We start from the raw sequence: 26,748 nt of genomic DNA on the forward strand, positions 1-26,748 counted from the left end.
ATTTTGATGTACACCTGGAGGCATACTGCTTAAAAATGGTTTGAGAAATAAAATGGCTAGAAACACTTTAAACAAAATGATTCATTTCTTGTTAGTACTGTAAACATACCTCTTTCCCAGAAATGTGATAATGCAAGGTTCCTTCTTTTTCTATCATCTGTGATCTCAGATTGTCGCCCACTTTCCGTTATCCTCAGATATCTTTTATTTTCCCTAGACCGCACATCCCTTTTCTTTCTACCCCTACGTTTCCATTTTCTGCCTTTTATCCCTACTTCTTTTCTCCCCATGGGCATTTTCTTTCTACCTCTCCTCCATACCTGTCCTTTTCTGTTTTTCCTGACCTTCCGTTTCAAATGACTGCCTTTCTTCCATACGCCTTTTTTCCCCTTGCGCCCCTTCCCTTTTCCACCTCTTCTCTGCAGTCCTCCTTTTCTGACCTTTCTATCCCTGCGTTTCCAATTTCTGCCTTTCCTCCATACTCCTTTTTTCCCCTTGTACCTCTTCTTCTTTCTACCTTTTCTCCATAGTTGTCTATTTCTACTTTTCTTGACCTTGTGTTTCAACTGCATACCTTTCTTCAATATGCCTTTTGGCCCACTGTGCCTCTTCCACTTTCCACCTCTTTTCTTGATTCCTCCTTTTCTGACCTTTTTATGCCTACGTTTCCGCTTGCTGCCTTTTTTCCATACCCCTTTTCTCCCTTTGGGTCTCTTCCATTTTCTACCTTTTCTCCACAGTTGTCCTTTCCTGCCCTTATAATTCAATTTTCTGCCTTTCTTCCATACTCCTTTCCTTCCTTTGCTCCTCTTCCACTTTCTACCTTTTTTCAGTAGTTGTTGTTTCCTACCCTTACGTTTCCACTTTCTGCCTTTCTTTGATACGCCTTTCCTTCCTCTGCGCCTCTTCCACTTTCTAACTTTTCTCCGTAGTTGTCCTTTCCTGCCCTTACGTTCCAGCTTTCTGCCTTTCTTTGATAAGCCTTTCCTTCCTCTGCGCCTCTTCCCCTTTCTACCTTTTTTCTGTAGTTGTCCTTTCCTGCCTTTACGTTTCTGCTTTCTGCCTTTCTTTGTTACACCTTTCCTTCCTTTGCGCCTCTTCCATTTTCTACCTTTTTTCTGCAGTCTTCCTTTACTCCCCTTACGTTTCCGCTTTCTGCCTTTCACTGATATGCCTTTCCTTCCTCCGCGCCCCTTCCACTTTCTACCTTTCCTATAAAGTCGAGATATTTTGCGTTTCCTGCCCCTTTGTTTCCGCTTTCTGCCTTCTTTTGATACGAATTTCCTTCCTCTGCGCCTCTTCCACTTTCTAACTTTTCTTTGTAGTTGTCCTTTCCTGCCCTTACGTTTCAGCTTTCTGCCTTTCTTTGATAAGCCTTTCCTTCCTCTGCGCTTCTTCCACTTTCTACCTTTTTTCTGTAGTTGTCCTTTCCTGCCTTTACGTTTCTGCTTTCTGCCTTTCTTTGTTACACCTTTCCTTCCTTTGCGCCTCTTCCATTTTCTACCTTTTCTCTGCAGTCTTCCTTTCCTCCCCTTACGTTTCTGCTTCCTGCCTTTTATTGATATACCTTTCCTTCCTCCGCGCCTCTTCCACTTCCTACCTTTCCAATAAAGTCGAGATATTTTGCGTTTCCTGCCCCTTTGTTTCCGCTTTCTGCCTTTCTTTGATACGCCTTTAATTCCTCTGTGCCTCTTCCACTTTCTAACTTTTCTCTGTAGTTGTCCTTTCCTGACCTTACGTTTCCGCTTTCTGCCTTTCTTTGATAAGCCTTTCCTTCCTCTGCCCCTCTTCCACTTTCTACCTTTTTTCTTAAGTTGTCCTTTCCTGCCTTTACGTTTCTGCTTTCTGCCTTTCTTTGTTACACCTTTCCTTCCTTTGCGCCTCTTCCATTTTCTACCTTTTCTCTGCAGTCTTCCTTTCCTCCCCTTACGTTTCTGCTTTCTGCCTTTTATTGATATACCTTTCCTTCCTCCGCGCCTCTTCCACTTCCTACCTTTCCAATAAAGTAGAGATATTTTGCGTTTCCTGCCCCTTTGTTTCCGCTTTCTGCCTTTCTTTGATACGCCTTTCCTTCCTCTGTGCCTCTTCCACTTTCTAACTTTTCTCTGTAGTTGTCCTTTCCTGACCTTACGTTTCCGCTTTCTGCCTTTCTTTGATAAGCCTTTCCTTCCTCTGCCCCTCTTCCACTTTCTACCTTTTTTCTTAAGTTGTCCTTCCCTGCCTTTAAGTTTCTGCTTTCTGCCTTTCTTTGTTACACCTTTCCTTCCTTTGCGCCTCTTCCAGTTTCTACCTTTTCTCTGCAGTCTTCCTTTCCTCCCCTTACGTTTCTGCTTTCTGCCTTTCATTGATATGCCTTTCCTTTCTTTGCGCCTCTTCCACTTTCTACCTTTCCAATAAAGTCGAGATATTTTGTGTTTCCTGCCCCTTTGTTTCCACTTTCTGCCTTTCTTTGATACGCCTTTCCTTCCTCTGCGCCTCTTCCACTTTCTAACTTTTCTCTGCAGTTCTTCTTTCTTGCCCTTACGTTTCTGCTTTCTGCCTTTCCTCCATACGCCTTTCCTTCCTCTACGCCTCTTCAACTTTTTACCTTTCCAATAAAGACGAGATAATTTGGGTTTTCTGCCCCTTTGTTTCCACTTTCTACCTTTCCTCGATATGCCTTTCTTTCCTCTGGGCATCTTCCACTTTCTACCTTTTCTCCATAGTTGTCCTCTCCTGCCCTTAGGTTTCTGTTTTCTGCCTTTCCTCAATACACCTTTCCTTCCTCTGCGCCTCTTCCATTTTCTACCTTTCCTCTGCAGTCCTCCTCTCCTGCCCTTACGTTTCCACTTTCTGCCTTTCTTTGATACGCCTTTCCTTCCTCTGCGCCTCTTCCCCTTTCTGCCTTTTCTCCTCAGTCGTCCTATCTTGCTCTTACGTTTCTGCTTTCTGCCTTTCTTTGATATGCCTTTCTTTCCTCTGCGCCTCTTCCCCTTTCTACCTTTTCTCCGTAATTGTCCTTTCCTGCTCTTATGTTTCCGCTTTCTGCCTTTCTTTGATATGCCTTTCCTTCCTCTGCGCCTCTTCCACTTTCTACTTTTTCTCCGTATTTGTCCTTTCTTGCTCTTACGTTTCTGCTTTCTGCCTTTCTTTGATACGCCTTTCCTTCCTCTGCGCCTCTTCCCCTTTCTACCTTTTCTCCGTAGTTGTCCTTTCCTGCTCTTACGTTTCCGCTTTCTGCCTGTCTTTAATACACCTTTCCTCCCTCTGCGCCTCTTCCATTTTCTGCCTTTTCTCGGCAGTCGTCCTTTCCTGCCCTTACGTTTCTGCTTTCTGCCTCTCCTCGATATGCCTTTCCTTGCCCTGTGCCTCTTCCACTTTCTACCTTTTCTTCGCAGTTGTCCTTTCTTGCTCTTACGTTTCAGCTTTCTGCCTTTCTTTGATAAGCCTTTCCTTCCTCTGCGCCTCTTCCCCTTTCTACCTTTTCTCCGTAGTTGTCCTTTCCTGCGCTTACGTTTCCGCTTTCTGACTGTCTTTAATACGCCTTTCCTTCTTCTGCGTCTCTTCCATTTTCTACCTTTTCTCCACAGTCCTCCTCTCCTGCCCTTACCTTTCCGCTTTCTGCCTCTCCTCGATAAGCCTTTCCTTCCCCTGCCCCTCTTCCGCTTTCTGCCTTTTCTCCGCAGTCCTCCTCTCCTGCCCTTACCTTTCCGCTTTCTGCCTCTCCTCGATAAGCCTTTCCTTCCCCTGCCCCTCTTCCGCTTTCTGCCTTTTCTCCGCAGTCGTCCTCTCCTGCCCTTACGTTTCCGCTTTCTGCCTCTCCTCGATACGCCTTTCCTTCCCCTGCCCCTCTTCCGCTTTCTGCCTTTTCTCTTCAGTCGTCCTCTCCTGCCCTTACGTTTCCGCTTTCTGCCTCTCCTCGATACGCCTTTCCTTCCCCTGCCCCTCTTCCGCTTTCTGCCTTTTCTCCGCAGTCGTCCTCTCCTGCCCTTATGTTTCCGCTTTCTGCCTCTCCTCGATACGCCTTTCCTTCCCCTGCCCCTCCTCCGCTTTCTGCCTTTTCTCCGCAGTCGTCCTCTCCTGCCCTTACCTTTCCGCTTTCTGCCTCTCCTCGATACGACTTTCTTTCCCCTGCCCCTCTTCCGCTTTCTACCTTTTCTCCTCAGTCGTCCTCTCCTGCCCTTACGTTTCCGCTTTCTGCCTCTCCTCGATACGCCTTTCCTTCCCCTGCGCCTCATCCGCTTTCTGCCTTTTCTCCTCAATTGTCCTCTCCTGCCCTTACGTTTTCGCTTTCTGCCTCTCCTCAATACCCCTTTCCTTCCTTTGTGCCTCTTCCACTTTCTACCTTTTCTCTGCAGTCGTCCTCTCCTGCCCTTACGTTTCCACTTTCTGCCTTTCTTTGATATGCCTTTCCTTCCTCTGCGCCTCTTCCACTTTCTGCCTTTTCTCCTCAGTCGTCCTATCTTGCTCTTATGTTTCTGCTTTCTGCCTTCCTTTGATATGCCTTTCCTTCCTCTGCGCCTCTTCCCCTTTCTACCTTTTCTCCGTAGTTGTCCTTTCCTGCTCTTATGTTTCCGCTTTCTGCCTTTCATTGATATTCCTTTCCGCCTCTTCCACTTTCTACCTTTTCTCCTCAGTCGCCCTCTCCTGCCCTTACGTTTCCGCTTTCTGCCTCTCCTCGATACGCCTTTCCTTCCCCTGCGCCTCTTCCACATTCTACCTTTTCTCCTCAGTCGCCCTCTCCTGCCCTTACGTTTCCGCTTTCTGCCTCTCCTCGATACGCCTTTCCTTCCCCTGCCCCTCTTCCACTTTCTACCTTTTCTCCTCAGTCGTCCTCTCCTGCCCTTACGTTTCCGCTTTTTGCCTCTCCTCCATATGCCTTTCCTTCCTCTGCGCATCTTCCACTTTCTACCTTTTCTTCGCAGTCGTCCTCTCCTGCCCTTATGATATCTTGCATTTCTCCATTTTTTCAATTTTTTCATAATTTTGTACCAATTCCCATGTCTTAACTTGCCATAAAGTATATTATGCCACAGTTTCTTTTTCATTTTTATCCATTCCTTTTGTTTTCTTTTCAGTAATATCTTCTTTTGCTTCTTCATTATCCTAACATGTCTGACCATTTTTTTTACAGAAAGTTTCATCTTAACTTGTCCCTGCATAACAAAAGAAAAAGTAAATTGTTACTTACATTACAAAAGTGATTGTGATATATATAGTTACATCCCAACTTAGTATGCAAAATGATTTTTACATATATGTAGATGAAATGATACCAACATGAAAATTACCAGCAAATTGTTAGCTTTCAACCCTGTACTGTTTAGTATATTAAAACAAAAGGGTCATGATTTTGTGGTATGTACCAACTTCCCATATAAATCAAAATACTAGTATTACAGATTCCACTGATACACTTTTATTGAAAATTGTCATATTAGTCCAAATATCAAATGAAAATTGTCATAATAGTCCAAATATCAAATAATTAACTAGAATTGTGTCCATAGGACACTGATGACCCCACATATTGCCCAGTTCGATGTCAAGGTTCTTCACCTACACAACTTTGAACCACTTTCTTCAAAGAGTCTGAGGAGTTGAGTCTGTGTGTGTGTTTGGGTTTAACGTCTTTTTCAACAATTTTTCAGTCGAGTTGAACACAAAATTTCTTTCCCTATACCCAATATAGTGAAATTAACGAAGGGCCATAACACTGGTCAAAATGGTCACAATTGATTTGACCTGGTGACCTAGGTTTTGATCCCAGATGACCCAATATCGAACTCGTCCAAGATTTTATTAAGGGTAACATTCTGACCAAGTTTCATTAAGATTGGGCTAAAATTGTGGCCTCTAGAGTGTCAACAGTCAAATTGTTGACAACGGACGACGGACTCAACTGTTTTATTACAAACTCGGCAATGCGCTTTGTGGACGTCATTTTCCTTTCTGCACCATCTATAATCCTTTAGCCAACTCAGTCTGAAACGGCACTTGCCCATTTTAATATCGATTGGCAGTAAATCACAACAGGAATTGGTAAAATTTACTTTTTTTACAATTCGATTCGACCTTGTTTTTCATGGAGAATATTGTGTGCACTAACATTGGTGATGTAGTACAAGCTACCACGCATGCACGCGCACTGACGCGCCAAATTTAAATGCAGTCATATCAATTCGTACTCAATAAGCTACGCAAGACGCAAGTACTGAGAGTGTCAAGCACATCAGTACGCGATTTTTTGTAAGAGAACATGTTTGTATTAAGATATTATCAAGGATATCATACAATTCCCAATGAATCTGCCATTTTCAAGGCTTTTTTTCCAAATTTAAGCACTTTTTAAGCACTTTTCAAGGCTACCCTTCATTTAAAGCACTTTTCAAGATGCAGCTCATTTTCAAGCACTTTTCAAGGCTTGTGCGAACCCTGTTGACCTATTAACCCCCAAAACATTTGGGGTCATCTACTTCATAAGCCTAATCATGCTACCAAGTTTGAAGATAATGGGTCAAATGGTTCTCAAGTTATTCAGCGGAAACACTTTTCAAGGTTCAGGCCCCTATGACCTTGACCTTTGACTTTCTCACCCAAAAAAACAATGATAGGTATTAAGTTTGAAGGTTCTAGGTCAAGTGGTTCTCAAGTTACTATGCCGAAACCATTTTCAAGGTTGAGGCACCTGTGACCTTGACCTTTGACTTACTGACCCAAATAACAGTACCAGTCATGTACTTCATAAGCCCAAACATGCTATCAAGTTTGAAGGTGCTGGTCAAGTAATTCTCAAGTCACTAATCAGAAAATGTTTCCCCTTGAACTTTGACCTATTGGTCCAAAAACCAAAAAGGGTCATCTACTTGATAAGCCTAATCATGGTATGAAGTTTGAAGTCTGATTTTGATCAAGTGGTTCTCAAGTTATTGAGTGGAAACCATTTTCAGGTTTCAGGTCCCTGTGACTTTGACCTATTGACTCCAAAATCAATAGGGGTCATCCACTTCATAACCCAATAATGCTACCAAATTTGAATGTTCTTGGTTCTGAAATTATTGGTACAGGAACCTATTTCAAGGTTCAGGCCCCTGTGACCTTGACCTTTGACCTCTTGACCAGACAAGTATAGGGTATCTACTTTACAAGCCCAATCATGCCACTTAGTTTGAGCTTTCTAGGTCGTGGTTTTCAAGTTATTGGGCAGAAACCATTCACTCTACTGACCTACCGATATGACCAACAGGTGAAAAGCAATATACCACCACTTCTTCGAAGAGGGGGTATAAAAATTAAGTACCATATGTCACAATACAATCCCTTCAATTGTTCTATGTCATCTCTTTAAAATACCAAAGATTTAGAACAACCAAAAAGGAAGTTTTTTTATAAAATAGGCAGTCAGAGTTATGGGACATGTTATGCAAACTTGTATGACTCTAGAGGTTTGTATCAAGTTACGATGTAATATCTTTATTGGTTTCAGAGCTTTTTATGAAAAAGGGTAGTCTTTCACATTTTCAAACTGCAATAGTCAGAAGTTAAGTCTGAAAGGGAGAATAATTTTGTAACAATAAAACATTTCACTCGACTTCATGTGTAAACAAGGCTCCGCCAAGCGGGGCAATTTACGCCTTAAGGGGTTATATCAGTGGAGGACAGAAGCAAAATTTAAACATGGTTCATACAGGACTTGGCAAAGAAAATTCAAGGACTTTTCAAGGACTTTTTAAGGACTTTTTATGGATTTTCAAGGACTATTTTAATCGCTTTAAATCTTAAATTACAAAACCATTTAGGCTCTTCATAAGGCATTATGACAGAAGAAAAGTTACAGAACAGTTTTATTTTCCATAAGCTACAATAGCATATCTTAACCTTTATGAGATCTTCAATGGGATTACCTTTTATGAGCTATATTTGCCTGTATACATACTTAGTACATGTTTCTTATAAGTCTTTCAAGCTCTCAAGACTAGTTTTCAATTTGTCCTCAAGGGACTTCACTTCTTGTTTTCGCGTGTGATTTCAACGCAGTTTCTCCCATAGTTCCGACATCAATGAGTTTATCACATACACTTATGCTTGTCTGACTTAAACTCCTTTAACCACGATGAATAATCATCCTGTGTAAGCCATTTATTGGCGAAACTACATTTATTTTTTGGGCCACTCATTGTTGTTGTTGATAAGTCACGCTACAATGACCTTGCGCATAATATTTTAACGTTGTGAAAATCGCTATTCCGTATCTAACTTCCGTACCGAAACGGTGTTCAACTAGCGTTCCCTCCGTGGGTGTGCATGTATTTTTATTTTACACCGTTTTTTCGCTCGTTTTGACTTATTTATTATTTATTTTTTGTATTTTTCCCCTACAATACGATTGCACCCCCGTTTTTAGCAAAATTTAAGGACTTTTCTACCTTTTTTTTCAAAATTCAAGTACTTTTTCGGGGATTTTTGGAAGAAAAAAATCAAGGACTTTTCAAGGACTTAGGATCAAATTCAAGGACTTTCAAGGACCTGTGCGAACCATGTTAAAGATTTTTTTTTTTGGGTGTGAGGTGAGTATGTGTTTGTGTGTGTGTGTGTGTGTGTGGGGGGGGGGGGGGGGGAGCAGGTGGTGGTGGTGACAATACTTAAGGGCTTTTTTTTATTTATATTTTTTTGGGTGTGGAGGGATGGGATTAATGGGTGTTAGCAGGTGTAATATACATTGTTGCATTATCAGGACACGAAAGGGCAAGAAACTATTTTGTGTGGGGGATATGGGTGGGGAGGGTTATAGAATTTATAATTGGACATTTTCTACTTCCAAAAATTTCTACTGAGAAAAATCTCATATCTTTCTAACCTCTGTTCTAAATGAACTGACAATAAGAGACTGATAACCACTTTTGCATTGAGGTGACAAATTTTGTGAAAAACTGCAGTGTTGAGTATATAAAACAATATCAACAAGGAAGATACAAAATAAATTAAGACTGCTATAACGCTATAATGTTTTGGTATACCTTCCTTAATTTATTGAACATGACTCTTGTCAGGCGATTCATCAGTCTTGACCTCCGTTCCATCTTTTTTAGTTTCCATGCCATGTTTCTTTGGCTTGCATACAATACTGGTGCTTTCACTACACCATGAGCCATGGTCTTGTGCAACATTTTCTGTTTCACCTAAAACATATTTACTGTCTCAATAAAATATTCATAAATGTTTCACTTCACGTTTCTCATATACTATCACAGAAACCTTGTACTAGAACAGCTTGGCCAAACTATATATTTGATATAATTATGGGCAGATATTGACCATCATAAATGAGTCAATTTCAAGTTCAATTTCCAATTGTAAACCATTTCACACCTTCTCCAAGTATCATTCATGTATTTATATACTATTCTAACATGATACATTTGTCAGTTAAACAAAGAAAGAAGTCAAGAGTTGTATACTCAACAGACATTTGGCTGATGTGCAGACCGGCGTGAGAACACTATGATGACAACTATAACCTGAAGTTCATTTTTCTTCCAACAAACAGACTGAACAATAAGAATAGATAATACGTCAAAGTTCCTCTATAAACCACTGCCAACCCTGTTACCTCAGGGCTGCAGAACAAGACTGACAATAGAGAAATACCATGTTCAATATCCAGGCAAGGTGACAAGGTTTTCTGTTATAGATCTTTGAATGATGTGTGTAAGTAAGCATTTGTGTGTTGCTTAAACAGCACAGGATAGTGCTGGTAAAGAATACAAATGTACATGATTGTATACATTTAGGAACACAGGTGAAGGTAAATGACTGCTGTTTAACAGAAGTGAAATTTTACAGAAAATGATGGTATACCAATATAAAACAATCAAATTATATACCATCAGCCTTTGCAGATGTCTCACTTGTTTCTGTAACTTTCTGGTTGTCTTTCTGTCAATGTGTGAAAGTTTTCTGTTCACTATTCTTGTCATTCTTGCTTGTTTTGAAACATGATTCTCTAACTTCTTCAACAGCTGACGATTGTGGAATATTTTCCTCGCCAAAAGTGCTTCCACTGTGTGTATCTTAGTTAGTGATTTCAGCAATACAGGAGCTATAGCTGGAGATGGTGCAATAACGTTTGCTTGCTGAAATATTTTTTAAACTAGAATGTGTCTGTAGGACACAGGGTGTGCCCCCCACTGGTACATTTGTCACAAATAAGGGGCAATAATTCAAATGTTTGCAGACTTAATGGGGTATAGCCTCAACAAACATTTTATGAAAGGATTCATTATTCTAGGCCCTATACGTTTTGAGCTTTGAGCATCACAAACAAAAAATCCAATATTTTGGCTATTTCAAGGGCCATAACTCTGTAATAAGAGCTAAGATTCTCAAGAAGAATGCCAAGTTTGCAAGGTCACATCACGATAACGACTCCAGCAAGGTTTCCTGAATTTACAACTAATATACTTTTTGAGCTAGGCACATAATTAGGTGAAAAAGTGCATTTTTTTACTATTTCAGGGGCCATAACTTTAAACAAGAGGGCCACGATGGCCCTATATCGCTAACCTGTTATCACTGCACTTGAGGACAAGAAGGTCCTCAGAAAAAATATCTAAGTTCAAAGGACAGGAACAACAAAGTGAAGAAATTTAACCAAAAGGAAAAAAAATCTTACAAGGTAAAGATATGTCAAAATACACCTAAAAATTGGAGGTACCATCCATGTTGAACCACAGAAAAGTGGTCTTGGTTTTTCCCTACGGCCAATAATAAAAAAGTTACTAAAAATAAGCTATTTATAGTAATGTAAAAGGGAAGTAATTAAAAAAAAATATTGTAAGTGAACAAAAGAAGGATCTGCCAAATAAATCTGTTGACATAAATGAAATTTCAGATCAGTATCTTCATTAGATATAAATGGAGATATACCCATTTTAATTTGAAATAAAGGGAGGTAATTTGACATAAAATCAGTTCATACCCCAATTGTCTCAGTCCAACTAATAATAATAATGAAATTTCAAATAAGTCCTATAAGTATTTACTGATATAAATCCATTTTGATTACAACCAGGGGAGGTAATCAGATATAAAATAACTCTGGAACCTACGATTGGATCTGATTTGTCATGGAATCCAAGATTTATTGTTGTTGAAGATATTTTGGAAGTTTGTATCAAATAAAACCTTAAATGAAGTCTCTATATGGCTGCAAAAGCCAAAATAGCCAACTTTGGACCTTTAAGAGGCCATAACTCTGGAACCCATGATGGAATCTGGCCAGCTGAAGAAAGGAAGCAAGATCTTGTGGTGATACAAGTTGTGTGCAACTTTGGTTAAAATCAAATCATAAATGAAGCTGCTATTGTGCAGACAAGGTCAAAATAGCTAATTTTGGCCCTTTCAGGGGCCATAACTCTGGAACCCATTAAGGGATCTGGCTGATTCAAGAAAGGAACCAAGATCTTATGGTGACACAAGTTTTGTGCAAGTTTGATTAAATTCAAATCATAAATGAAGCTGCTATTGTGCAGACAAGGTCAAAGTAGCTATTTCTGGCCCTTTCAGGGGCCATCACTCTGGAACCCATAATGGAATCTGGCCAGTTCAAGAATGGAACCATGATCTTATGGTGATACAAGTTGTGTGCAGGTTTGGTTAAAATCAAATCATAAATGAAGCTACTATTGTGCAGACAAGGTCAAAATAGCTAATTCTGGCCTTTTCAGGGGCTATAACTCTGGAACCCATAATGGAATCTGGCCAGTTCAAAAGGAACCAAGATCTTATGCTGATAAAAGTTGTGTGCCAGTTTGGTAAAAAAGTCAAATCATAAATAAAGCTGCTATTGTGCAGACAAGGTCAAAATAGCTAATTTTGTCCCTTTCAGGGGCCATAACTCTGGAACCAATAATGGGATCTGGCCAGTTCAAGAAAGGAACCATGATCTTATGGTGATACAAGTTGTGTGCAAGTTTGGTTAAAATAAAATCATAAATGAAACCACTATCTTGCAGACAAGAAATTGTTGATGGACGCACGCACGCACAGATGGACTGACAACGGACAAAGGGCAATCACAAAAGCTCACCCTGTCACTATGTGACAGGTGAGCTAAAAAGCGGGTGGAGCCAGCCAAAAAATTAGAGGTGTGCAAGTTTATATCATGATAAAGACTTAAGCAAACCATTTATATTAGGCCACACCAAATTGATAAGTTGTTCATCAGATTTTTTTCTGAAAAAATTGAGGCGGCGAGCGAAAAAATAATTTAAATATTTTTTTTGGTTGTTGAGAAAATCAGGAGCGAGCGAAGAGCGAAGAAATATATTTGTCTTCATTTGGCTCTCGACTGACTAATAAAAACCTTAAAATAGAATGTATAGCCCTTTAAAATTTAAAAGTAAGTCCCCAGGGATTGACAGAATCTGACCTGCAGACGCACAACAAAGCGAACTCCTGAAAAAATGGTAATAACATTGTCATACAGTACACCTTAATCAAATTTTGCATGCTTTTGAAAATGCTGTTAGAAAATATGTAATAAACAACAATGCATAACCTTACACCATACTTATCACATACATATGTGACTTGAATATTTACTGCTATGAAAATGTAGCATTCTTAGCTGACTTTACAAAGTTTTTGATACATCAAATATCTATGTGAGTGTTACTAGATCTATTAAAGCTTCTGGTTTGAAACTTAGAACAGTTATTTACTGTCAAAGTCTACACCTGGTGAAACAATACTCTTTAAGTCTGAATCTAAGAGTTATGCCCCTTTTTAACATAGAATATTTTTAATTAAGTTTCATATAATGACCAATAGCTCTGTACTTTCAAAGCTTCTGACTATTATGCCCCTTTTACTGGGAAGGTCTGATTCAGAAAAGTCGAGCATGATGTCTTATGTACAGCTCTTTTTCTAACTTTAATCTTTCATAACATATTAAATATGTTGAAACAAAGTCTCAATTAAGGTCTGAAATGGAGATTAACGTGCATTAACATTAGTCTACTAAATGATTGGAATTTGAAAATCGAAACTGTTCTGAAAACAACTCATAATGTAAATTCCTTACCCCACCAACTTTCGTATGCAAATGCTGATCATTTGGACAGGAAAAACAGAAAACAGATAAGTGACATGCATCAGTAAGTATTTACCCTTACCAAAATAATGTAGATTGATGTTATCAAATAAATTAGTATGTTTTTCTTCATCCAGTTTTCAATGAAATAAATCGATTTTTGTAGATTGTAATTTGGTAAACATTTGAAGAAAATGGCGTAACTGTATAAAGGGGAAATAACTTTAATGGAATTAAATATAAGTGTTATGATTTATTATAGACGATGTGTGCGTAGTATGTATTTATTTTGATTAAAATCCATTTGAGAACAATCTGGGACTGGAATTATAAGCATTTATACACTTCTACGTCCGTAAAAAGTAGCGCACCAAAAAATGTTGGATAGATTTTTTTCAATGGGGCGAGCTCAAGCCAAAAACAAAAAAAAATATTTTTTTTGTGTTTCTGAAAATATACGAGCGGCAGATCCAATGAACAACTTTTTAATTTGGTGAGGCCTTAAATACTTTTTGAGCTAGGTGCATCACAAGGTGAAAATGTACATTTTTGACTATTTCAGGGGCCATAACTCTAAAAATAGGGGCAGACCCAAATGAAAAATAGGAGGTGCACAAGTTCATATCATGATTAAGACTCATGCAAGGTTTCATGAATCTATATCAAATACTTTTTGAGATAGGCGTATCACAAGGTGAAAATGTGCATTTTTGACTATTTCAGGGGCCATAACTCTGAAAATAGGGGGCGGACCCAAATGAAAAGTAGGAGGTGTGCAAGTTCATATCATGATTAAGACTCATGCAAACTTTCATGAATCTATATCAAATACTTTTTGAGCTAGGCGTGTCACAAGGTGAAAATGTGCATTTTTGACTATTTCAGGGGCCATAACTCTGAAAATAGGGGGTGGAGCCAGATGAAAAATAGGAGGTGATCAAGTTCATATCATGATTAAGACTCATGCAAGATTTCATGAATCTATATCAAACACTTTTTGAGCTAGGCATGTCACAAGGTGAAAATGTGCATTTTTGACTATTTCAGGGGCCATAACTCTGAAAATAGGGGGCGGAGCCAGATGAAAAATAGGTGGTGCGCAAGTTCATATCATGATTAAGACGCAAGCAAGGTTTCATGAATCTATATCAAATACTTTTTGAGCTAGGCGTGTCACAAGGTAAAAATGTGCATTTTTGACTATTTCATGGGCCATAACTCTAAAAATAGGGGCAGACCCATATGAAAAATACGAGGTGCGCAAGTTCATATCATGATAAAGACTCATGCAAGGTTTCATGAATCTATATCAAATACTTTTTGAGCTAGGCGTGTCACAAGGTAAAAATGTGCATTTTTGACTATTTCAGGGGCCATAACTCTGAAAATAGGGGGCGGAGCCAGACGAAAAATAGGAGGTGCGCAAGTTCATATCATGATAAAGACTCATGCAAGGTTTCATGAATCTATATCAAATACTTTTTGAGCTAGGCGTGTCACAAGGTAAAAATGTGCATTTTTGACTATTTCAGGGGCCATAACTCTAAAAATAGGGGGCGGACCCAAATGAAAAATAGGAGGTGCACAAGTTCATATCATGATTAAGACTCATGCAAGTTTCATGAATCTATATCAAAACTTTTTGAGCTAGGCATGTCACAAGGTGAAAATGTGCATTTTTGACTATTTCAGGGGCCATAACTCTGAAAATAGGGGCGGAGCCAATGAAAAATAGGTGGTGCGCATGTTCATATCATGATTAAGACCAAGCAAGGTTTCATGAATCTATATCAAATACTTTTTGAGCTAGGCGTGTCACAAGGTAAAAATAGGTGCATTTTTGACTATTTCATGCATAACTCTGAAAATAGGGGCAACCATTATGAAAAATTACGAGGTTCGCAAGTCATATCGATGGAGAAAGATCATGCAAGGTTCATAATCTATATCAATACTTTTGGAGCTAGGCGTGTCACAAGGTTAAAAATGTGCATTTTTGACTTATTTCAGGGCATTAAATCGAAAATAGGGGGCGGAGCCAGACGAAAAATAGGAGGTGCGCAAGTTCATATCATGATAAAGACTCATGCAAGGTTTCATGAATCTATATCAAATACTTTTTGAGCTAGGCGTGTCACAAGGTAAAAATGTGCATTTTTGACTATTTCAGGGGCCATAACTCTAAAAATAGGGGGCGGACCCAAATGAAAAATAGGAGGTGCACAAGTTCATATCATGATTAAGACTCATGCAAGGTTTCATGAATCTATATCAAATACTTTTTGAGCTAGGCGTGTCACAAGGTGAAAATGTGCATTTTTGACTATTTCAGGGGCCATAAATCTGAAAATAGGGGCGGACCCAAATGAAAAGTAGGAGGTGCGCATGTTTATATCATGATTAAGACTCATGCAAAGTTTCATGAATCTATATCAAATACTTTTTGAGCTAGGCGTGTCACAAGGTGAAAATGTGAAGGTGCGCATGTTCATATCATGATAAAGACTCCTGCAATGTTTCATCAATTTATATCAAATACTTCACGAACTTCGGACGGATGGACGGAAGGACGCACAGATGCACGGACAAGACCAAATCTATATGCCCCCACCACTCATGGGGGGGGGGGGGGGGGGGGGGGGGCACAAAAAAAGGTTATTAATTAAAGTGCTTTTATCTGAGAATTAATATATAGCTGAAGCAAGTTTTAAAATATCAAAACATCACAGAGGTTACATGCCCGTGGAATAATTTCACGAAGGCATTGCCTGGGTGAATATAACTGACTCCTCCTGCTGAAATACATTAAGACATAGTTCTGCTATAGATATCTATATCAATTGGATTCTAATCTGTTTTTTTTATATACAAATAGATGAAATAGGAAAGAACTATTTCATGGCAAATGTATATCAACGTGTAACTTTTAACAGTAGTTACATGTCCCTTAAGGATTGTGCATACCTCCAGTGAGTTATTCTGTGTGCCTAATAATCGATACAGTGTGAGTTATTACGTTATTTCATTTTGATTCTGAAGTGCCTTTTATATAAATCATAACAAAACAGCATATAAAATACATGGTGGTATTCTTTCTTGGCAGCTGTCCGGCCCTAAATACACAGTCAAAGTACGATCACAATTAGTTAAACGCTAAATAATGTGTCAATATAATGTTAATATTGCTATGTTTATAAGGAAATACATGTGCAATAAACATTCATAATAGAATACAAATAGAACATGAAACAACTATTCAATTTACAATCTAATATGTATTAGTTTCTTTTGGGTTTAACGACGCTTTTCAACAGTATTTCAGTTATGGGCAGTTAACCTTAACAGTGTTCCTGGATTTTGTACCAGTACAAACCTGTTCTCCAAAAGTAGCTGCCAACTTCCCCACATGAATCAGAGGTGGCAGATGAATGATTTCAGACACAATGTCTTTTGTCAAATCATCACGGAAAACATAAAGCCAGCCCGAGGATCAAATTCACAACCCAGCAATCCGTAGATCAGCGCTCTCCCTATTGAGCTAAGTGGGCAGGTAATATTTAGAGGTTAATACACAACACAGCCAGGTCGGGAGATGATAATCGGCCCGGAAAATGAATAATGGCCCAAGGGACATTATGAATTCCGGGCCGATTATCACCTCCTGGCCAGGCTCTGGCGTGTTTTAGTGTCTTTAATATGTATGTTTGGTTGCAATACAGGGGAGTAATTACAACTCCTGACGTTAATACTTTCTTGACGGTAAAATATTCGTATTCGGTAAAAAATTCGTATTTATGTATCTATGAATCTCATTAAATGGTTCCCCTCTGTAATAATTCAATAAAATCATATTGTCCTTTTCCGACACACTTATTGCAGCATTCAAGTTTTACAAACTGTTTACTAATGACCCCAACGTCCGCTCACCCGCCATGTTGAAAGCGCACAGACCATGATGACATTATATGTGGTCACTGGTTTCACACGCATGTGTTCACCAGGCCGATTATGATTATGAGTTTTCGGCCCGGGCCGATAAGTGAAAATCAGTGCGTGAAAAAAATAACCTGCTAAAACACATTCATTTTTGTTACTATATATAGTAACATATGTATTAAGTACTAGTAGTCACCCGTATATCTTCCTTGTATATCAAGGATCACCCACAGGTTAGATTGTTACAATGTTAGAAATCCCTGTTAAAAACGATATACTATGACCCTCTCAGGGGTGACTAAACGTTTCAACAAAAATAGACAACAAATATATTCATAAAAGTCATTTCAGTCTTATTTGGTGAAACCACTGTGTTATATATGAAGACATTTACTCAAACAAATCAACTTATTACACACATTTTGTGATGTTTTTGGAAAATTACTACTGTGACAATTTTGTTTCAGTAGCATAGAATGAACATACTAAATGGATCAATTTCTTCATCAGTTAGCAACATGTCAAGCCCGCTCTTTGACCCTTACTGCGACCTTGGCCTTTGAGATAGGAACCTGGGGTTTGCACATGACATTCTGTCTCAATGAATTAATATAAACAAGATTCCTCAATGTATGTCAAAGTTATGGGCCGGACAAGATCTGACATGATCTTTGAGACAGGAACCTGGGATTTGTGCACGGCACTCCGTCTAACTGTGGTTAACATTCATGCCAAGTATGAACAAGATTGCTCCATACATGTCAAGGTTATGGTCCGTACAAACAAAATCCGGACTGATGCACGCACATACACTGATCAGCCATTTGGACGACTATGTCTTCGCCTTCAAAAATAATATAGACTCAGACTTTTTAAAAAATTACAAATGTATCTTTTAAATCTGATCAAACAGCCCTTTATTTGCAAAACATGTAGTAGCCTTGAAATATTTTGGACTTGGAGACTGTGCCAGTATTACTGTTTTTGTTTTGCATTGTACCTTGCATTTTTCATATCACAAAATAGCTCTACAAACTAGAGCAAAAGGTTTGACAATACATTTGACTAAGTTGTGAGAGAACTGCTTACTTTTGTTGCTGCTAGGCGTTTCATGTCCCTAATTAATGAGTAAGTCAATCTCCTCTGCTTCCAAAGCTGCTTCACAAAGTTGGAAGACTTTTTCTGGATCTTTCTAAGTTGTTGTACTGCTATGGAGACATCTTTTGCTGAGTAGGCCACAGTCTGTTTTATATCTTTATTGAACTGATGTATCCCAGCTACTTCTTTCAACAGGATTTTAACTGCAGCGTCAGTCTTAGTTCTTCCTGCAATCTGTTAAAACATGTATCAAAGTAAGTTAAACAAAAGTGCCAGTAATTCTTTTGGCAATTTTGTTTTTCTAAGTCCACAAAAAACCAGGTAGAGATACCTTAAAATACACCTTAAATTTGAAAGTAATATCTATGTTGTACCACAGAAGAGTGGTCTTTGTTTTTCCCTACGTTTTTGTTTGTTTGTTTTGGGTTTTAACGCCGTTTTTCAACAGTATTTCAGTCATGTAACGGTGGACAGTCAGCCTAACCAGTGTTCCTGGATTCTGTACCCGTACAAACCTGTTCTCCGCAAGTAACTGCCAACTTCCCCACATGAATTATCAGAGGTGTATTATAAAGAAGTTACAATATAAAAAGGGAAGTTAATCTTAAAAAAAAAAAAATTAGGTCCATGGATACAAAAATCTTACCAGGTAGGGATAGGTCAAACTACACCACATAATTGGATGTAACATGCATGTTGTACTACAGAAAAGTAGTCTCGATTTTTCCCTACTACCAGTAATAAAGAAGTTACAATATAAGCTATTTACAGTAACATCAAAGGGAAGTAGTTCTAAATTAGGGACCTGGCTCTTGCGTATGACACGCTGTCTCATGATGGTGAACATTGTGCCATGTTACATCAAAATCCCTCCATGCATGAAGAAGAAATGCTCCGGATAAAGTCATCCTCGTATCTGACCTTTGGCCTCTAAGTGTGACCTTGACCTTAGACCTAGGGGCCTGGTTCTTGCGCAGGACATTCCGTCTCATAGTGGTGAACATTTGTGCCAAGTAACATCAACTTCCCTCCATGCATGAAAAAGAAATGCTCCAGACAGTCATTCTTGAATTTGACCTTTGACCTCCAAGTGTAACCTTGACCTCAGACCTAGGGACCTGGTTCTTGCGCATGACACTCCGTCTCATAATGGTGACCATTGTGTCAAGTTATATCAAAATCCCTCCATGCATGATGAAGAAGAAATGCTTCCGACAAAGTTTATGGACACTTCCCTCACGCCCTATCGCCCACCCACCAAGACGGGCGTATAAAAATGGGACCACCTAAAGTTATGGTTCCTTGTCACTGCACTTCCATTATATTTAGTTATAACTTGGTACATTCAATTCTTTTTGAGTTACCCTTCTGGTAAGGAGTGTCAAAAAAAAGGAGATAATTAAAAAATGGGGCCAAGTCAGGCCTTTTTTTCATCATTTTTGGAATGCCACCAACACCAGGAAAATTCCTCTGTAATTTGTCTTAATTAAGAAATAATAAGTTCCCAAGAGTGGTTTATCGTAGAATAACCCGTGTTTTGAGTTCTTATGCATAAGAATATATCACGAAGTCTGTAGGCCTGAGTGATATATCATTTCGCATAAGAATGAAAAACTAGGGTTATTCTACGATAAATCACAATTGGGAACTTGTTATTTCGATTCTAACACGACATACTAGTATCAACAGTGTTAGAAAAAATAGTAACTACTTTTTACGACCGTGCTACGCACTTGGATCGGATGACGTCATTGCACGCGAGTGGTTTATTGCAGAATAACCCGAGATAGATTTTGCTCTACATGTATGGTCGTGTTAGAATTGCAAATAATGGAAACTTAACAAAACATACTTGATTTTTTTTAATATCATTTTAAAGTGTGTGATGGTATATTGATAACTGTTTACTGAATTTAATGAGTAAAATAACAAAACTATTGTTGAAAAGCAAAAACAACCCTAGGCAGTAACAATAGTTTGGGAACTTTAAGTTCAACATTGGGGAAAAAACATACTTTTTTGCATTGGGATTGCCTCCTTTTATGGGTGGTAGCTTTTCAGGGGAAAAAACCCCTGCAAGTAGAGTGACAGTTCCTCGTCACTGCATTCCCTTGACCTCTATGAATATGTAAAGTATGAAGTCAATACCTTACAGTAGTAAGGTAGTATTCAAGTTATGCCCAGGACAAGGTATTCAAAAAAGGGAGATAATTCAAAAATGGGATCACCTAGAGTTATAGTTCCTCGTCACAGCACTCCCTTTCACTGACATAGATCTATCAACATGTAAAGTATGAAACCAATATCCTATATAATATTCAAGTTATGTCCCTGACAAGGTTTTCAAAAGAAGAGAGATAATTCTAGCATAAAACTGCTGTTATTGTCACTTTTCGGGGGTGTTTTAACAGGAGAGAAAACGTGTGTTAACGGAGATTCTCGCGCTTGTGTGCTGTTATAACACTTTTTTATATATGCACGTTCCGTAGCAAAGCGTAAACGTCATTCGGCCCCAAAATGGATAATTCAAAACGAAATGACATCAACGTAAAAAACAACTCAGACATTCCCGCGCATTTCATGGAAATTTAATGACGTTGAGTGACATTGTATTCATTTATTAGTTTTTACGAGTTTTATGCTAGAAAAGCGTTAGCGCATATTTATTTCGTGTTATAACATCTGCGGAATCCCTCGGGATATGTTGGTACCCTCGCCCGGGATTCTGCAGATGTTATAACACGAAAAAACATGCGTTATCCCTACATTCAAAAATGGGAATACCTAGAGTTATGGTTTCTTGTCATTGCACTCCCTTTTACTGACCTCTATCAATACTTAAAAGTATCAAGTCAGTATCTTACATAGTATAAGAGTTATGCCCCAGACAAGATTTTCATAAAAAGGGAGATAATCAAAAAAAATAGGACCACCTAAAGTTATGGTTTCTCATCATTGCACTTCCTCTCAATGAGCTCCATCACTGTATAAAGTTACAACTTATCTTCAATACTTTTTGAGTTATCGTCCAGAAAAGAAAAATGAGGGACGTACGGACTGACAGACAGAATGGACAGACTAGGTAGCCACTGTATACTCCCGCACTTCGTGGAGCATAAAAAACAATCACTAGGTCCCTTCCCCTCTCAGTTAAAAATACCCTGCTTCTACATAATACAGTATTCCGTCAAGTACAGTGTACGAAATTCAGATTTGAATCCAATAGCCCGTTCGGGATACCAGATTAAAAATTTTCCAAGCCCGACACCAATTTCACTAGCCGAACTTTAACACGTACCTTAAAATACATAATTTTTGCACCATAATTATAACATTTTGTTTTACAGACATCTCTATGCATGTTTGAAGTAATAAAAAAGACATACAGTACATGTTTGCCATGTTTATGAAAAATTTTAACTCGAAATACTCCAGTCCAGATCAGCATCGTCAGAGTCCAAAAGCATCGGACATGACACTCCTTGCCAAAACGAAATCTAAACTGTTATGCCCGATTTTTTAGGATCCGCACTCGCCAATTACTGCAACTTGGACTGTTGACAATTTGTAAAATGTGATACCGAGTGCTGAATACACATTACACACACGCTGATAGCATAATTTAAGCTCCACCTACTGCAGGTACTTGTGAGATTTTCGCGAGAAGTGTGAAAGCTAATCAAATTATCCATTACACTAGAGGTGATTGTATTCAGCCAATTAGAGCTGCGGTTACGTCTTTGACACTGTGGTTGATTGTCAACACGTAAGAGTGCAAAAACCAATAATTCCATAACCCTTACAGAAGCAAGCCTCTGTGGCGTACATGCTGCGTATTTGCTGTGTATATGCCGCGAACACAGTAGTACGCCAGAGGAGTACATTTTACATACACCGCATGCCGCGTACATGCCGCATACTATTTCGACAAGTACACAGCATGTACGCAGGAGGTCACTAGTACACTTCAAGTACGCAGCACAGACTCTGAAAGTTTAAGGAGTACACTGCATGTACGCAGGAGGGACTTGTACAAGAAAATAGTACACTGCATGTACACCGCAGATACTTTGAAATTTGTGCAGTACACTTCATATACGCGGGAAAGACTTGTACAATTTTTTTTGGCATTTATACTTATTTTTTTTTTATAAGTTAAAGTCTGAAGTAAACTTCATATACGCAGGAGGGACTTGTTCATTTTCTTTTGGTGTTTATACTTTGATTTTTTTTAGGTAAAAGTCTGAAGTACACTTCATGCAGGAAGGATTTGTACATTTTTTTTTTTTTTTTTTGGAAGCAAGAACTTGATTTCTGAGTAACTTTTATCTTAATAGCATAGAATAGTTCAGATTACTGGTATTCTGAACAATGAAAATTTGCCAAACTATTTGCAATGTTCATTTGTGAAGCTTACATCTTAGTGATTTCTGAGCTGCACCTTGCATGCAGTGTAAAAATATATTCTTTTTCATTTTGAATTAATCATGGAGCTTTCTAACTTTGATAATTGAAAAGCCTTATTTGAACTTCGTTGCATTACATTTTGTAATGCATGAAATAATTACTAAGATAATGCCTCGACAGCGCCCGAATAAGAAGAATTAATAGCTCTCACTGTTATTTGAATACTCTTAATCAAAACACCATTCTATCATGTTTTATAAAGGCTTTAATGCTCATTATGTTAACTCATTAAGGCCTCACCAAATTAAAAAGTTGTTCATCGGATTTGCCGCTCGTATATTTTCAGAACGTTTTTGGCTAATTTTGTAGCCCCATTGGAAAAAATCAATCCAAAATTTTTTGGCGAGCTACTTTTTACAGACATAAAAGTGTATAAATGCTTTTGTAATTCCAGTCATAGATTGTTCTCAGATGGATTTTAATCAGAATAAATACATACTACGCACACATCGTCTATAATAAATCATAACACTTATATTTAGTTGCATTAAAGTTGTTTCCCCTTGATGCAGTTACGCCATTTTCTTCATATGTTTACCAAATTACATGCTACAAAAATTGATTTATTTCATTGAAAAGTGGATGAAGAAAAGCATACTAATTTATTTGATAACATCAATCTACATTATTTTGGTAAGGGTAAATACTTATTGATGCATGTCACTTATCTTTTTTCTGTTTTTTTCTGTCCAAATGATCAGCATTTGCATACGAAAGTTGGTGGGGTAAGGAATTTACATTATCACAGCAGTTTCGCCACAAGAGTACACAGCATGTATGCAGCAGGAGTACACAGCATGTACGCCGCAGGAGTACACAGCATGTACGCCGTAGGGGTAGTACACCGCAGGCTCATTTGCATGTGAAAAGTGTATGTGCCGCATACATGCTGTGTACTATTTCCCGCATACTAAATTCCTCCAGCGTACATCCTGTGTAGTATGTAGTCCACAGCATGTACGCAGCAAGTAGTACGCGGCAGAGCTCATTTGCATGTCAAAAGTGTACTACAAACGTACTATCGGTGTATGTGCGGTGTATATCCTGCGTACTATTTAAAGCCCTTGATTTCAGTACACATCATGTACGCATCATATACGCTGTATGTACACAGCAAGAGTACGCAGCAGGCCTTTTTCTTCTGTACGGGAAGCGTTTCTCAGTCTGGAAAATCACGATGCAGTACTCGTTTAATTAGCATGTTTTTTTTAAACAAATGAGGAAAATTCGGTAGCCCAGTCGGGCTTGAATCGGTAGCCCAAGCTGAAATTTGGTAGCCATGGGCTGTCGGACTACTGTGAATTTCGAACACTGCAAGTAGTTCCTGAGAAACTTGTGAAACTCACTAAAAGGGTAATAATTTTGACAAAATGTCAGCTACAATTATGTAGTCTGTCTTTTCAGATAACCTCATTTGGTCCAGTAGGTTCTGATATACCTTCAGACATATAAAAACATTTTTGGGAGATAGATATAATAAAATTGATGTAAAAACCTTGTTCCAGAAAAGCTGAAATGAACATCAAAAGCTTTCTAGGGAAAAGTATTAAACATACCACAGGGCCAGCAACATGTCGTATTACTTGTTGCAACATCTGCAGTGATCTCTTCAGGTTTCTTATGTTTCTGTTGATGTTCTGTTTTGTCTTCCTATTGATCATCACACTTCTCTTCATTGCAGCAAGGAATCGCATGATTCTATTTATTTTGTCATTCAGAACATAAGATTTCCTCGTTAACAATGCAAGTGCTATCAAGTATTTCTTCATCTGTTTTGGCACTAAGTTCTGTAACAAAATAATTCTAACAGGGTAAATTTTACACTGGACTCCCAACTTTGAAAATCAAAGAGTCTGGTTATAAAATCAACAATGATCATTTCATATTAATTTAATTCCCTGAACTTTCATACTTTAAACAAACACTACACTTCATTTGAACCGCACCATGAGAAAACCAACATAGTGGCTTTGTGACCAGCATGGATCCAGACCGCATCTGCGCAGTCTGGTCAGGATCCATGCTGTTTGCTAACGGTTTCTCTAATTACAATAGGCTTTGAAAGTGAATGGCATGGATCCTGAGTTTAAAGTCAACAAATACTAATCACAATGTCTGAATCCTGATTTCATTTTCAGCATCAATATTTTCTAAAAATAGCACAGAATGATGTAGCCTAGGCTATTGTTATTTAGTGACGTATTCAGACTGGTTTAGCATATTCATCAAAATCGCTACTTATTGATGTAAATCATATAACAAGAGGGCCAAGATGGCCCTAGGTCGCTCACCTGAGAAACACACCATAACAGTGTTAACATGTTTTACCTAGTGATTTTATGGAAACAAATATTCTGACCAATTTTCATTAAGAATGGAACAGAAATGTGGCATCTTAAGTGTAAACAAGTATTTTCTTCAATTTGACCTAGCCAAGATGACCTACATTTGAACTGGACCTAGATTTGATCAAGTCAATCATTCTGACCAAATTTCATCAACCTCAATTGAAAAAGACAGCCTCTATCACATACAAAACGTTTTTATTTGATTTGTCCTAGTGACCTAGTTTTTGACCCAAGATGACCCATATTCAAACTTGACCTTAATTTCATCAAGGCTATCATTCTGACCAAATTTCATGAAGATCAATTGAGAAATACAGTCTCTATTGCACACACAAGGTTTTTCTTTGATTTGAACTAGTGACCTACTTTTTGACCCCAGATGACCCATATTCAAACTCAACCTAGATTTTATCAAGACAATCATTCTGACCAAATTTCATGAAAATCAATTGAAAACTACAGCCTCTATCGCATATACAAAATTTTTCTATAATTTAACCTAGTGACCTAGTTTTTGACCCCAGATGACCCATATTCAAATTCAACCTAGATTTGATGAAGGCAATCATTCTGACAAAATTTCATGAAGATAAATTGAAAAATACAGCCTCTATCACATACACAAGGTTTTCCTTTGATTTGACCTAGTGACCTAGTTTTTAAAACCCAGGTAACCCATTTTCAAACATGGCCTAGATTTCATCAAGGTTATGCACCTGTCAATATTTTGCCCGCCCAGGGGAACGGCGGGCATACACGGGACTTTAGACAGAAGACCATTCCCGACAGGCGGGAATTTGACAAACATTTGATGTACCAACCAGGCTCTAGGGTGGGATTTAGACAAAAAAGGTTGTCCCTAGGGTGGGGATTTAGACAACAAAATTTTTGAAATGTCAAATTCCCCCGGGTCGGCCCGCCGCCCCCCTGGGCGGGCAAAATATTGACAGGTGCATTATTAATCTGACAAAATTTCATGAAGATCAGTTGAAAAATACAGCCTCTATCGCATACACAAGGTTTTTCTTTCATTTGACCTAGTGACCTAGTTTTTGACCCAGATGACCTATTTCCGAACTCGGCCTAGATTCCATCAAGGTAATCATTCTGACAAAATTTCATGAAGATCAATTGAAAAATACAGCCTCTATCGCATACACAAGGTTTTTCTTTGATTTGACCTAGTGACCTAGTTTTTGACCCCAGATGAACCATTTTCGAACTCTGCCTAGATTTCATCAAGGTAATCATTCTGACCAAATTTCATGAAGATCAGTTGAAAAATACAGCCTCTATCACATACACAAGCTAAATGTTGACAGACAACAGACAGACAAATGCTGGACATCCATTGATCACAAAAACTCATCTGAGCATTGCTCAGGTGAGCTAAAAACAGTCCAGTTACTGCGGATATTATTAAAAGTAGCTGACTCATGCATTGCATATTTGGCTGGGACTCAACATTTTTGGGACTCGGTGAAATTTTCAGAAAACGTGAACAATGCACTTTTTATGCTTTAAATATGGTCAATGATGTTAGAAATCAACTTACTGATGCTCTAAAGGCACAACCCTCTTATTTGTGTTCATTTTTTGACACAAAAATAATTTCCGAAAAGTCTCGCTTAAAATCCAAAAAAAAAAAAAATATAAAAAAACTTCCGACCTACCTACCTTTTTTTTTAAGCATAATAACGGAAACAAAGAATTTTTTTTAGGCCTAAGCAATAGTAACAAAGATATGACGTTAAAACAATGGTTGCCGAAAAACTTTAACCTTAAAAATGACCTAAGTATAACCCCTTGGTGACCTTGACCTTGGGT

General features: G+C 38.4%; 1 protein-coding gene across 1 annotated transcript in view; it reads right to left on the reverse strand.

The window, feature by feature from the left end:
- Positions 1 to 26,748, reverse strand: part of LOC123524275 (axoneme-associated protein mst101(2)-like) — a 51,708-nt gene that overhangs the window by 15,641 nt on the left and 9,319 nt on the right. Inside the window, exons 4-8 of the mRNA XM_053549406.1 lie at positions 24,130 to 24,360; positions 18,098 to 18,340; positions 9,864 to 10,112; positions 8,997 to 9,158; positions 110 to 5,135 (exon numbers count right to left, since the gene is read on the reverse strand). Coding sequence (XP_053405381.1) covers positions 110 to 5,135; positions 8,997 to 9,158; positions 9,864 to 10,112; positions 18,098 to 18,340; positions 24,130 to 24,360 — 5,911 coding nt within the window. The remainder of the gene's footprint in view (positions 1 to 109; positions 5,136 to 8,996; positions 9,159 to 9,863; positions 10,113 to 18,097; positions 18,341 to 24,129; positions 24,361 to 26,748) is intronic.

Source organism: Mercenaria mercenaria, chromosome 1 (assembly GCF_021730395.1).
Source record: "Mercenaria mercenaria strain notata chromosome 1, MADL_Memer_1, whole genome shotgun sequence".
NCBI lineage: Eukaryota > Metazoa > Mollusca > Bivalvia > Venerida > Veneridae > Mercenaria > Mercenaria mercenaria.